The sequence below is a fragment of the Melozone crissalis genome, unplaced genomic scaffold (genome assembly GCF_028551555.1).
Source record: "Melozone crissalis strain CALT ecotype California unplaced genomic scaffold, PUWL_Pcris_2 ptg000042l_1, whole genome shotgun sequence".
Lineage (NCBI taxonomy): Eukaryota > Metazoa > Chordata > Aves > Passeriformes > Passerellidae > Melozone > Melozone crissalis.
Genome location: NW_026535820.1, coordinates 19518775 through 19532596, shown reverse-complemented (window position 1 = coordinate 19532596; position 13822 = coordinate 19518775). Strand labels below are relative to the sequence as shown.

Here is a 13822-nt window from a genome sequence, read left to right as displayed (position 1 = left end):
AGAAAAACAGTCCTAAAAAGACTAAGGAGGAACTTGGCAAATAGATACTTTCTCTCCCAGCTTGCCCTACTAGCAATTCTGCCGCTCACATAGGAGGAATGGAAGACACTGCTAAGCAGGGCATTACTATTGGCACTTAGATGGACATTTGGGGGCACTTTGGCTAACAGCCTCCTCCTCACCTCTGCTCTGTCCATGCTTATTGATGCTTTGAGATCACATTTGCACCCATTTTCCCCATTTTTTCAGCATCAATAAAACAAGAACTCTGCTATGTTTTTCCAGTGTCATCCTGCATTACCACCTACAAGAAGACGCCACCTCCAGTCCCACCGAGAACCACCACCAAACCCTTTATTTCCATCACAGCCCAGAGCAGCACGGAGTCTGCCCAAGATGCCTACATGGATGGGCATGGACAGAGGGGAGATATCATCAGCCAGTCTGGACTTAGCAACTCCACGGAGAGCCTGGACAGTATGAAGGCACTGACAGCTGCAATTGAAGCTGCCAATGCGCAGATCCACGGCCCTGCAAGCCAACATGTAGGGAACAATACTGCCACTGTCACCACCACCACAACCATTGCCACTGTTGCAGTAGAAGACAGGAAGAAGGACCTCTTCAAGAAAAACAGATGCTTATCTATTGGAATACAGGTACAGTACATGCCATGCATTATATGCTTGCCATTGTTTTGGATTCCTACATCTGTTTCACTGCTCATTATACAATGTTTTGTATATTTTTCTTCCTGTCCTGACAGGTACCTATGTAGAACTTGCACCAGCATAATCATTCTGCATGGTACTAATGATGTTTTCCTAATTTATCATAAATACATCAGATGCAAGCATTTGTTTGAGTCTCTGTGCTGCTTGTTATTCAGCTCTGTTAAATTACACACATGAGCACTAATCTATGAATCATAACACAGCGGGGGTCAGAAAGGCATGAATTAAATCATTGAAAGGGAATGTGTAAAACAATGATTTACATTACACTACCACCAAAAAAATATTTTCATCCAGCCTCACTGAATTAATTGTTGCTGCTTATTCATGCATTTCATAATGACTGGTAGCCACTTGAATGAGGCAGCATTGTTCCTATCTCAGCCTCAGGAACAGAAGATAAGTTCCTTCTGATTTGCCCTTGTTAAAGAAAATTACATTTTGTTACCCCTAGTAGAATGAAAGAAGAAAACTAACCCTGCTAAAGTTCATTCATGTTTACAGAAAGGACAAGAGTAAATAAACTAGTCTTGTGTAATCAGCTTTCTTAATTTATCTTTTCCACCCCCTACTCCCCACCCCCCCCAAAAAAAAAGATGTGCATAGGACTCCCAACTGTCTGTTTGCAGAATTAGCTTTGTAACAAAGTGCTTGAACTTAAAATCAACTGAGAATCAACACAAGTTTTGACAGGAGATGAATCTTGAGCAAATAGAACAGCAATCCACAGCTTATCAGCCTTCACAGGAAGACACAAATATTTTTTTTCTTGCAGAAGGTGGTTGTAAGCACAGCACTCTGTGCCTAGACAGGCTTATCTGATTAGTAAAGTCTAAGAATTTACCATGAAATCTCTACATCACCCTGATGAGATAGATGAGAGGCGCTATGCTGAAGTATGCCATCCCAGGGGTAGCTGCTGGAGAAGCTGTGACTTTTCTCTCAATTCTTCTTGGAAGGGCAATAATAACTATTTCCTGTGGGTTCACTTCACTGCCTTTGTTGTAGACTTTTACTGCTTCACAGCTGTTTCTTTTGGGTATATTCTGAAAGAAGGGCTGATGTTCAGTGTTAAACACAGGAGAAAGATCCAGGTGGGACAGGGATAGAGAAAAACTCCTCTGTTATGTATTCTCATTCCTAGCCAAGCCTAAAATGCCATTATATTATTGTAATCCCTTATTTCACCAATCCAAGAAACCAAGACTTCTTAGCAAAGACCCCACAAAGCAATGGGTACAAGGAAATCATTTCCATGTTTGCAGAAGCCAAAATGATCAATGGCAATGTAAATCACGGTTCTTAAGAGACCATCTCCCTGCTATTTCTTCTTAAAGTAGTGTTGCAAGTAACAAATGCTGCATTTGAAAGGTATAGAGGCCTCGGTTTCCTGAGATCTGAAGAAAACAGAGCTCCATATGCTCTTCAAGCCTTTGACAATCTCCGTCTTAAACTTTGAAGTTTACAGATGACCAGTGTAACCACATGAAATAATAACGAAATCTGGGGGTGGTACATGAGAGTGTGCCGAGGCAGGCTTTGTGTACAAACCCATGAAGATGTGGTACAAACCACCTGAAGCTGGGATGACATGAAGTGAAACCCTCAGCAGTGATGCAGCCTTACAGGATTCCTGCCTGTGTGTGGTGCCACCCTCTCAGCTGTGCACATCAATGAGCTTTTTAAAGTCAGACAGGCTTCACAGATAAAAGAAACTGACTTTACTAGTCTGCTGTCTGATCCATTTTGCAGCATCGTTGCACAAGCAGTCATGCTGGTACAGCTGAAGGGGTAGTGTGGGAGTAGAAATACCTTAAGGTAGGTGTTGATGCCAGAAATTACTCCTCTTACAAACAACTGCCCTAAAACAGGTAGGTACACTGTCAGCCCTCTGACTGGCAGAAGTCAGTCTCTCTTCACTGAGTAAAGGGAGCCTGGTCCAGGCTTAGTCTGAACTCAGACCAAGTATACACCTTGATGATAGTTCAACCTATCTCTGTAGAGCAGCACAAGCTGCAATAGCCACAGGTATATTCTTGGTTTTCTTCCTCCTCAGCCAAACAAACCCAGTGTGCACTTCTGGTGAACCTCCATGTGTGTCCTCTACACCTGTCAGTCACTCTTAGGACATTGCAAGCCTTTGCTGTAAATCTGCTGAGCAAACAAGCAAAGTCAAGCAAAGAAAAGCCCTTCCATCAAAAGGTTGCTTCACTCTGTCAGTTATGGGATTTAAGGTGTATTTAATTCCCCAGAACCCCAGTATCAAGGAAGTACTTCACCTCACAGAACAGCTTCTGAGCACTTTTCCTGCACAGGTTGGTCAAGTGGCTCTCAACAAGAAGTTGCTGGTGGAACAGCCACTAGAGCTGGATATTTTGCACACCCATGGTCAGTTTGAGGCTACAGGTCACTTCACAACACTGCTCTGGCCCAAAAATTCTGTCTGCTGCAAAATGTTTTTCTTGCATGACTATCCATATTATATATAGCATTGGGAATTAACAGCTACACTGATTGGACCCAGAATATTGTGATTTTTGTTCAAAGACACATCTGTGGTTAAATTTTAACTTTATACTGTTGGCACAACTCTCCTCATGGAGCTGGAGCTGGAGATGTGGTATTAAGTTCCAGCCTGTGCTCCTGGGAACCACCTGTTTGCAAGACAAAGCAGTAAAGAAAATGAATCTAAGACTCATATCTGCTTTCTTAACATCTTTCCTCTGCAGTGCTCTGATTTGAGGCACTAACATTTAAACAAAATAAACACCTGATTTTGATATGAGTTCACATACACATGCACAAACAGATAGAAGGTAAAATCAAATGGTGAGGCACAATACCTGGAGTTACAGCTGCTCAGAGATGTGCTCTAACAAATGTGAACATCCAGCCTCCATAAAATACCAGATAAAATCCATGTGCATGTTGCAGGCTGGATGTTGTCTTACAGAAATGCTTTATAAATTAAGAATAATGAATATTCACTAATAACATCAGAAAAGAGCGCACCACAGAAAAACTGACTAGATGAAGGAGCCCATGGTACAAGCTCTGTGTGCAGACACTCAGTAGTTAAGGTGCATAGAAACTGCAAGTAGCCAGCTGATACCTCTGCTAAAATACATTCTAATTGCCTGTCATGTTTTGGGGTTTTTTAAAGGTTGATGGTGCTGAAGAATCCACCATACCAGGTGATAATAAAGCAACCAGTAAGTTCCAGTCCATAGGAGTTCAAGTAGAGGAAGAGAAGTGGTGAGTAAAAGTTAATACTGTTTTTCTAAAGTAAATAATTATGCCACAACTAATTTTTAAGAGCCCTAGTTCCTGCACACATGACCACATAAACCTGCTTCCTGGATGAATTGTTAGATCACCCAGCTGAAAAGCTGAGTCTTATAATTGTTGTAGCTCTTGTTTTTCAGAGAAGAATTTTCAGGACCAGTGAAAAAAATGGAAGAGAAGTGCCACACATTTTGAGGTCTCATATACTTTTAATAATCTCTTTTTCCCCAGAAAATCTACCTAAACAGTGGACAGTGTTGCAGTGTTGCAATTAGTATTGGGATGGCTGCAGCAGCATAGAACTGATGAGGAAAAGTTTACCTTGTTTTTCAGCAGAATAATTTCAGCCATATGTGGCAGTGCAGTGGCAGAGCCAAACTGAATGCTTTTACTCAGGTATCTCACCCAGACATCTCTGCATTACAATTGCTCCCTTGCAAAAAAATTGTTGAGATTACAAAGCAAGCCTGTAAAACTCTGTTCTCCCTACAATCTGCAGTATATCCTGAGTTAGTAAACAAATATCCTCCAAGAAAAAAATTAAAAAGAGAAAATAAACTAAAGCAGCTGTCTTAAAGGGTTATGTTTCTTTTCTGATGACAAACTTGCAGGTACATTGCAGGGCAGCGTAACTGTGCATAACACTTGGGACACATAAAATTTTTGAGTGCGTGGCCACAACTGCAAATCTTATTTCCTTCCCAAAACTGGACTCAGTGGCTGAAGAAAAGCCAGACTCTCCCCTTGCCTTTGAGTGTGCAGGCCTGCCCAGTGTTGCTGTGACTCCAAGCACCCACACAAGTCTTGCTTCTCTTTTCTCAGGCCACTTGGGCACAGTGTGACTTTTGAATGCTAGAGCCATATCCGTGATAACTCTCAGTACCTCCTGTGTTATAGGCAAAGCCTCGGTGCAGTATGACTTGTCAGTGAGAGAAGTTATCCTTGTAATTTCTCCAGAAAAAAACTGGGTGCAGCAAATCTGAGCAGACAAAATTCAGGCCCTTTCCCCTTCCCTTCTGGCCTGCTGACTGCAGGAGCCAGTGGAGATGTCCATTTTCACACCATTTTTTCCTACATCTGCTAAAAATACTCAAAAATAGCAGGTGTCTCCACACCATTTTCAATTCAACCAAATCTCCCTGTAAAGTAGCAAAGCATTTTCCTGTGGTTTTAAAAGACTAAAGTGATTTCAGCAAAAAGAAATGTGATTTTGCAATGACCCTGCTAGGCTGTTACCAAGTTCCTCATTAACCTGCTAAAACATCTCTTGCTGGCAAACATTTCTTTATGTGTTAGACCTTAGTCCCATTTACCCTTAACTCTTCCAGCACTAGATAAATGAGTACATTAGAATGGATGCTGAAGGACCATTTCACTTCAGCCTGGGCACAAAGGAAATAACTACCCCAAAAGCCCAACCCTCCCCCTCCCTGCAAAGAAAGAAAGAAAGAAATGGCTGTTTGTAAATACCTTACATCCAAAGTCCTCTTTCTACAGCAGTTTTTATTGCTCCAGAGAAAAAGGTAAGATTTGCCTGTGAGAGTCTGCCCTGAGAAAGCAATATTTCTGCATTACTTACTGACAGCAGTGTTTGGGGGTTTCCTTGCTGATAAAGTTGAGGTTGCTGCTGTTTGGAGCAGAGGGGAAAGCAGCAATCTATCATGGACTTTCAGAAGTGAACTGCCTGATAAAGGACAGCCCCTAATCCTTAGAAAATGAGTGCACTCAAGACACAAAGGGCTTATCATCACAGCTGGGCACTCATACTCCTTTTTTTTTTTTCCATAACACAGCAGAGCACAATGTATTGATTATCTTTTACAGGAATAGAATTGTAAATACAGTACATTCTTCACTGTTCCTGCACCATAACATCTGCAAAGCCTAAGAAAAGCCCCTTTTAGCTGAATCTTTGAGAAATTAATGTCTTTAAAAATATTCCAGAAATACTAAATAAATGTAAAATGAGAAGAATGACACAGCAGGAAGGATAAATACAGTAAATTGATCATGTTTCCTTGACAGTCTAAGCTATTAATTACACTTACAAAACAATAAAGCTTCTTGCCTAATGCACCAAAAGCCTACCACAACTTTCAGCCTTCTTCTTGGCTTCCTGCTCTTTCCTTCCCCTTTCTTTCACCTCATACAATTGTGATTCTCACACTAGGGAGTCTTACCTTCTCATGTCCTTTTAAATATTCCTTCTTCTGTGTTTGGACCAGGTAAGCAAAGTGGTTTGCCTTCATTTCTTGGCCTAAGTAATTCAAAACAGAGCATCTTCACAGGACAGCTCTCTCTCTTCAGTCTTCCATCTCGCCTCAGACCTTTCATTGGCCCTTCACTTTCTCATGGGCCTCCTGCCAAGACAAATGCCTCAGTCCTCCTCCTCCTCTTGTACTGCTCAAAGGATAAATGTGCTTCCTGCTACCTGACCACATTACGACTGGATCAGTTGCTGCTGTTTATCTTATCCTCAGTTTTTATGCTGCTGGTTTTCAATAATATTTTTCAGACCCATTCCCTAACAGCAGCTCTGTGATTTCTAGCATTTATAGAGTAACTCTGTCCGGTCATTCTCTTGGAGAGAAATTGGTACACATTTTTTTCAACCTCTTGGAGAGAAATTGGTACACATTTTTTTCAACCTCATGATCTTACTGCTGTTAATCTTTTATCTCTCACCTGACCTTCCCCATGATGCTGACAAAACCTGAACCAAAATGTTCTTCCCTTTTTCCTTCCATGGCAGTTTTGAAAAGTGTACCTAATGAAACTCATGCATGCAATCTCAGGGCACTTCAATTTCTGTCCATTTCTGTTTGTCCTTTCTTTCTACATGTAACTTCTCCTTGACCTCAAGAGACCACCCTCCTCACTTAGAGAAGATAATTGAGTTGTTAAAAGTCAACCAGTTCTACTGAAGCAGAAAAAAAAGAAATAATTTATTCTGCCAAAAACAATTAGCATGCATTCTTCTTGAACAAGGAGTTTTCAGTCCCATGGCTCTGTAATCAGTTTTAGTCTCTCTTGCAATTTATCTTGCCTGCCCCAAGATCTCCTCCTATTACATTCTCACCTCCAAAATGGTCTCATTCATCCTTCTAGATGTACCATCAGCTGGTAATTGTACCTGATTTACCATCACAAGAATCTTTGAATACTGAAACAATGGTAGTTTCTGGAGGAAAAACACTTCCATAGGAGACTGCAGTAGACAGATGGTCGTTCTTCCTCTTCTCTGGTCTCTGGGGCACCAAGGAAGGTGCCCCCATATCTTGATGCACAAAAGTGTGTTTTACCACAAGATACACAAAGTACATCCTACCACAGCACACCTCTTGAAATGGTATAAAGTGGAATAATTTGAAATAGCAATATGGTGACATAAAAGCAAACAATCAAACAAAAACCCTGTGCTGTGTCCTCCAGGAAAAAAAAAACCCTCACATCTATGGATTTTGTTACTATATAAACTCATATTTTTCTGGTTTTTTCCTGTAGGTGTTTGAGTTTGGTTACTTACTGTCCAAGAAAAAATACTCAGGTTTTGCTGTTCTTCCCTAACTCTAACCCAAACTTCTCAACACTGTACTATTTAGAGCAGACCTTTCAAGTCTGTGTTTTGGGTAAGCTAAGCAGAAAGTACATGATATGACATTTGGGGGATGTCCTGTGCAGGGCTAAGAGTTGGACTTGATGATCCTTTGGGGTCTCTTGCAACTAAGAATATTCTGTGATTCTGTGAACTACTTGCATGGCTTTTCTCAGCAGCATTTTCTGGCTATCTCTGTTCTCCATGGTGGAAGCCATTCCAGTGGAAAATTCTGAAGGCCGTAAGTGTCCCATCCCTGGAAACACTCAAGATCAGGCTGAACAGGGCTTGCAGCAGCCTGATTTACTTGAAGATGTCCCTGCCCATGGCAGGGAAGTTGGACTAGATGACCTTTAAATGTCCCTTGCAACCCACACCCGTTCCTCTGGCCAGTCCCATCCTGGTGGGACTCATTCCCCACATCACTTCCCAACCTGTGCATGCTTGGAGGAGGAACTCCTGCTCTGGTCCACAAAAGGCAAATCTTTTTGGGCCAATCTCCTTCTCTGGCCACAGCTGCCTGTGAGTGGAGGGAATGCTTACAGCCCTGGTGGCTCCCAACCAGCTAGTGGGCTGCTGCCTTGGCAGAACTGGCCATGAATTTCTGATCACACCCTGCTGGCTGGCAATAGCCCCCCTGCACCAGACCAAGCCCTGGAGGGAGGCTGAGTGCTCCAGCCAGCATCTCTGCTCTGCAATGAAAAGGCCAAGAGTTGGGAAAAAAACAAATAAACCAACTAGCTTTAAACAATGTGATGAACAAAGATGAGCAGCTGCAAGGAATGGGGTTGGAGCAGGAATATTGTTCCTGCCATTAGAAACATGGCACCCTATCTGCTAACTCCTTCTGTAGTTTGTTTTGTTCTGCTGACAGCAGCTGCAACCTTAGCAGAGAAGCCCACCACCAAAGAGGAGGACAGTCAGTGGGTAAAGTAAGGCTGAGTTTAACCTAAATACATGTGAGATTGATTGTTGGTTTGAAATTCATATCTTTTCTGGAATTTTGGGTTTGAAGTTTTTTTAAGGAAGGAATTATCTAAGTTGAATTGCAAACGTGTTTTGCAAAAGAAAGCCAAAGACTTAGAAGCTGAGAGTTGAATGCCAACAAGTGACCATGTTGTTGTTCAAAACACTTCATTCTGTTGTTCTCCATACTGGTTTATCCAGTCTGAGGTTTCATGGCTTTCTGCACCCTAGGCCAAATATCTGCTGCAATTCTCTGAAGATGTAATTATTACACCTTGTGCCTGCAGGGCACAACTGAATACAAAAGGGCCAAGCCTGAAAGCAGAAGAAGCAGTAAACCTCTGTTTTGAACCTTTTCCTTTTCTTTTTTTTAGGTAAACTTGTGAATGTTTTATAAGGTAGAAGTTGCAAAAACTTTATCATTAGCTTCAACAGCTCTCCTCTAGTATGGAGTTTTAACTGAGAGCAAAGTAAAAAAAGGCTCATGTGGAACACAAATGGTACTTTGTAGGAGTAAAACATCCTGGAAGTGAGTGAGGAAGCTGTGTCAGAAACTAAAATTACCATCTATTAGGCATTTTTTACAGATGAGTTAGAGGCAGGCAGATAGTAAGTGCCTTCCTACATTTCCATTTTATTCAAAATACATTTCCTTTAATTTTGAACTGATGCTATATTCTATTGCCAAGTTGTTTTTCTTTTGAAGACAGATAAGTTACATAATCCAGTGCCAAGAAACTGTCATGCAAACCTGTAGCATACTATTATATAGATAAAACAAAGGCAAGAAAAGTAGGTCATTCTATTTCATTTGTTCAGCAGAGTCTGGGATTGCTGGTACTAGCTCATACTGAGCCCAGTTAAGAGCACACTCCTGAAAACCTTGAAATGTAGAGCCCCCAGCAATACATCCTCCTGTCAAGCAGACTTTGATGCTTTCACATTTGGGTTTTGGCCTACACTGAAAAGCCAGGGTGTTAACTGAAAACACAAGTGGTCATCTGAAAGAGAAGACTGTCAGAGTCTAGGGCACCAGAGAAGGCAGAAGGTGGCTGTGACATGGAGGAAGGAACCAGGAGAAGAGCAAGCCTGGACTAAGGCATTTGCTTTTCTCACCAGTGCTATGGAAGGTGTGGAAAAGTACACTGTGTACTAATGCCTTGGCTCTCAGTGAACCCTGACTAAATGACTAAAAAGAAATCCTCAATCAGCATGGGCCTGTGTGGGCACACATGTTTTTGTGTGTGTGTTCTGTGTGTGTTCTGTGTGTTTGTATACCTGAGTGCAGATAAGGGATTTGTCAGGTTGGTGGTCAAATAAAAGCAATTTCTAAAAAAAAACTAACATGGATTGGATTCACAATAGATTTTCACTGTAATGTAAGCCTAATGCTAGTGTCTCTCTAATCACTCATACCAGTATGACAGCTTTTCTCTGCCAGGAACCTATAGCAGATACTTAGGAAAAGTGTAAAGGAGAGTGTGTAAAGTATAAAGTCTGTGAACTAAGCACTAGTTCTCCCAGTAGACATTCCCAATTTAGTATTCTGTTGTTCAGGAACTTCCTAAGCCAAATATGAGATGTGTAATGGCTCTTCCTGTGAATTTGATCAAGTTCCCTTTGAACCTGTTTTTACCTTTGCTTTTTCCAGGATTCTGTGGCAATTTAATTACATTGTGTGAAGAAGTGCTTCCTTTCATCAGATGTAGATCTTCAGACCTCTAAGCCTTGCAACTGGCTGCCTTCGTCCCACAGTTATTGCACTCAGAGAAATGGTGACATATACCCTAGTCAGAATTTCATAGATCTCCCATAGTCTTCTGCTCAGCCATGTTTTCTAAACCTTTTCTCCTGTGGAAGGGATTCCACCTCCCCAGTGACCTTTTTCCTCCCTTTCTAACTTTTTCTGCTGTATCAGTCCATAACAAAATGCTTTTTCTGCTTTCCAAAGGATAAATACTATCAAGCTGGAGATTCTGTACACTCTTTATTTTTCAGTTTGCTGGTGCATGTCATGCACAACTACAGTGGCACAACCATGACTTTTGTATCATTTAACATCTGTTATGAAAGACTGCAAGCATCAGGCACAATGTTAAAATGCTTCTGATTATTAAAAAAATATGTACACAATCTATTATTAAAGTTTTCCTGAGACTGATATGGCTGAAATGTTAATTTGAGCCTTCTTGCTCTGCAGAAGAAGGCTCAAATTAACATCATGGGCTTTTTTTTCTAATTGGAGGACCTTTCTCAACTCCAGTTTTGCTTTGCTCTACTCCACTCAAAGCCCCAGATCAACAGCCATTCATTTCTTCTATGAGCAGGACCAATTACAATCCTCCTTGAAGTCTACTACAGTTCTCCTGAGCTATCTGGACCAGGTATATAGGACATTAAATCCTCCCTCAGCATCCTTCCATCTGCTCCCTCACCAGCTGCAGACTAAACACACTTGATGACATTTTGCTGTCAGTTGTACTTGTCTATTTGGCTATTGCTCTTCAGTGGAAGGTGGAATATAAAAGAAGGGAAGTGAAATGGTGCCCAGCATCCAGTTCCTCCATCTCTTCAGCATTTTCACTGCTGCTTGAGTGCAAACTGGAAGCAGAACTGACAATGGCAAAACAGCCAAAATATCACAGAGTAATGGGTCCTAACACTAGTTTCAGTGTAGATGTGAGATTGAGAACAAATTGGAGAATAACTACTGCATGAGTGCACAGGCATCCTGGATTTGTAAGAAGAAGAGATAGGAATCTGTCCCTATTCAGTTCAAAACTGTTCATCTTGAACCCTAAATATTACAGATTTGAGGAACATCTGTGGTTACTTTATGGTTCTACCTTCTTTTTCATCATGAGGCAAGACAGCAGTCTGCCTCACTTATTTTCCACTCATACCTCCACAATTCACTGCTATCAAATGGGCTCTCATTACCACCTCCTGCAACAACATTCCTCATTCCTTGTCTTTCACTCCTTACACTTCTCTGTGCTCCTCCTCTGTCAGCCTTTTCAGTCAGATGCCTCAGACTGCAGAATCCAAAGTGCTGTTTACATAAAGAAAACCCACCCAACCCAAACCTCCTCTCTCCCCTGCTCCTGCCTTTGCCCTCAGATGCCCCAACACAGGGGAGCTCTGCAAGGTGACATGCAGCTGCCTACAGGAGAGCAGCCATCACAAGGAGAGCAACACAGACAGGAGAGTGCTAGCTTTGGGGAAAAAGAGATAATTTTGAAACTGAAGCTTGAATGTGAAAAATAGAATGTCTGGACACTGGCAATGGGCACTGAAATTGTTACAGATGGCAGGTATATAATTATGATGAAGCAATAAAAATATTTATCTGAGTTTAAAGTACTTTTTTGTATAAATGGAATGTATAATATTTCATAGGTAGTAGACTCATTGGTGTTAGTATCTTACTGATTTCACATGTATGATTTTTAAATGTGGCTTGTGAGTTTGGATGTGTGAGTGGGTGCGAGTTTAAAAATTTGAATGATAAACCACTTCTGAAAATTGGGCCCCTTTAACTTTTCATTAATCAGTAACCTAAAATCCTGAGCTGCTGGCACTGGTATCTCTCTCTTGGGCTGGCCTCTGGCTTTGTTAAATCACATAACAATTAGAGGTCCTTGTCTCAATAAACAGTGAGTTTGCATGGAAAAAGAGAGATGCTTGTTTGTTTGCTTGCAATGAGAAAAAAAGCTTATGCTGATCATTTCAAGAAAAAAAAACACCTGAGTGTAGCACTGAGAGGTGTGACTGCCAGTCTTAGGAAGAGTGGCAGAATCTTAGTAAGTCCTTCCATGCTGAATTGCTTAGAAAAAACTTTCTAAACATTTTCTGTTTGTGCTCTCCAAAGCTTTCGCAGGTTTACACGGTCTAATAGTGTAACAACAGCTGTGCAAGCAGACCTGGATTTCCATGAGAACTTTGAAATAATCGACCCTCAAGAGGACAATACATGTTCTGGACAAATATCAAGACAGTTTTCCCGAGATGCAAGCACTTCTACCGTTAGCATACAAGGGTCAGGAAACCATTACCATGCATGTGCAGTGGATGATGACTTTGAGACAGATTTTGATCCATCCATTTTACCTCCTCCTGACCCATGGATTGACTCTATTACTGAAGATCCTCTGGAAGCTGTTCAAAGGTCAGTGTGCCCACGAGATGGCCACTGGTTTCTGAAGCTACTTCAGGCAGAGAGAGATCGTATGGAGGGGTGGTGCCAACAAATGGAGAGAGAAGAACGGGAAAACAACTTACCTGAGGACAGTAAGTAACCACAGACAATAATATTGCAACTGCAAAGAAGTATTTAATAGAGGTCAAATTCACTCCAGTGAATTCTGTATTGTGCCCTTTCTTACTTAGCTAATGAAGCTATGGTTGTGATTCTCAGAAGGACTGTATGTATGTATATCATAATCCTTATTAAAGCTGACAGGGAATGCAAATGCTCGGCGCTTCTGAAACTCCAGTGGTATTCGTTTTTGGGTTTGCATAGTTCAACGGATAATTAGGAGAGTGTGGTTAGGGATCTTGTAGTATTAATGTTTCTTAACTCTTCTGTTTGAAATCACTTCTCATAACTTTAGAATACAGTTTAACAGACTGTAGTTCCTTTTAATTAAATTCATATTTCAGTTGACTTCTCAGAGGGTGATTGGCATAAGAGTATTTAGATGTTTCTCCCTCCTGAAAGAGATTACAGTTATGCTTCCAAATTGTCCTCTCCCTCTCTCTTTCCCTCTCCAGTCTCCCTACATCTCCCTTGCAGTTCTCATTTGCTTTGACCATCCCAATAAAAGAAGTTATTCATATTGTGTGATAAAAAAATCATACACATGCAAACTACATCTCAGTTGTCACCACTGTCAGCTACATTAACCTACCTGTAAAGTAACAGGGCTGTCTAGTAAACCTTCATTACCCAGAAGGGTTGAAGGCTGAGTAGTTCACATCTTACTTGTTTACTCTAATTAGGGCAGAAGGGATGAGCATGTGTTTCCCAGTCCAGAATTTTTTCTCCCAGTGAAAATAGAAGGGTTTTTTCCATTTATATCTCTTACAAGGAACAGCACTATTGCTAGCTGTGAACTTTAGACAGAGGTAAATCTGTGAAAATGCTCCTTGCAAATAAGGCTGTTTCAAGTTTTAGAAGTGAGCTTCTGGGAAACGCTAAGAGGCAGCTGCTTATAGAGAATTCAGTTTTTTATAATTTAGA

At 41.2% G+C, this 13822-nt stretch overlaps 1 protein-coding gene across 8 annotated transcripts in view; it reads left to right on the top strand.

The window, feature by feature from the left end:
- DLGAP1 (DLG associated protein 1) overlaps positions 1 to 13822 on the top strand; it is a 400895-nt gene that overhangs the window by 371949 nt on the left and 15124 nt on the right. For all 8 annotated transcript variants that reach the window (XM_054285394.1, XM_054285396.1, XM_054285398.1 and 5 more), the window contains 3 exons: positions 286 to 659; positions 3898 to 3989; positions 12452 to 12870. In XM_054285394.1, the coding sequence (XP_054141369.1) occupies positions 286 to 659; positions 3898 to 3989; positions 12452 to 12870 (885 nt within the window). The remainder of the gene's footprint in view (positions 1 to 285; positions 660 to 3897; positions 3990 to 12451; positions 12871 to 13822) is intronic.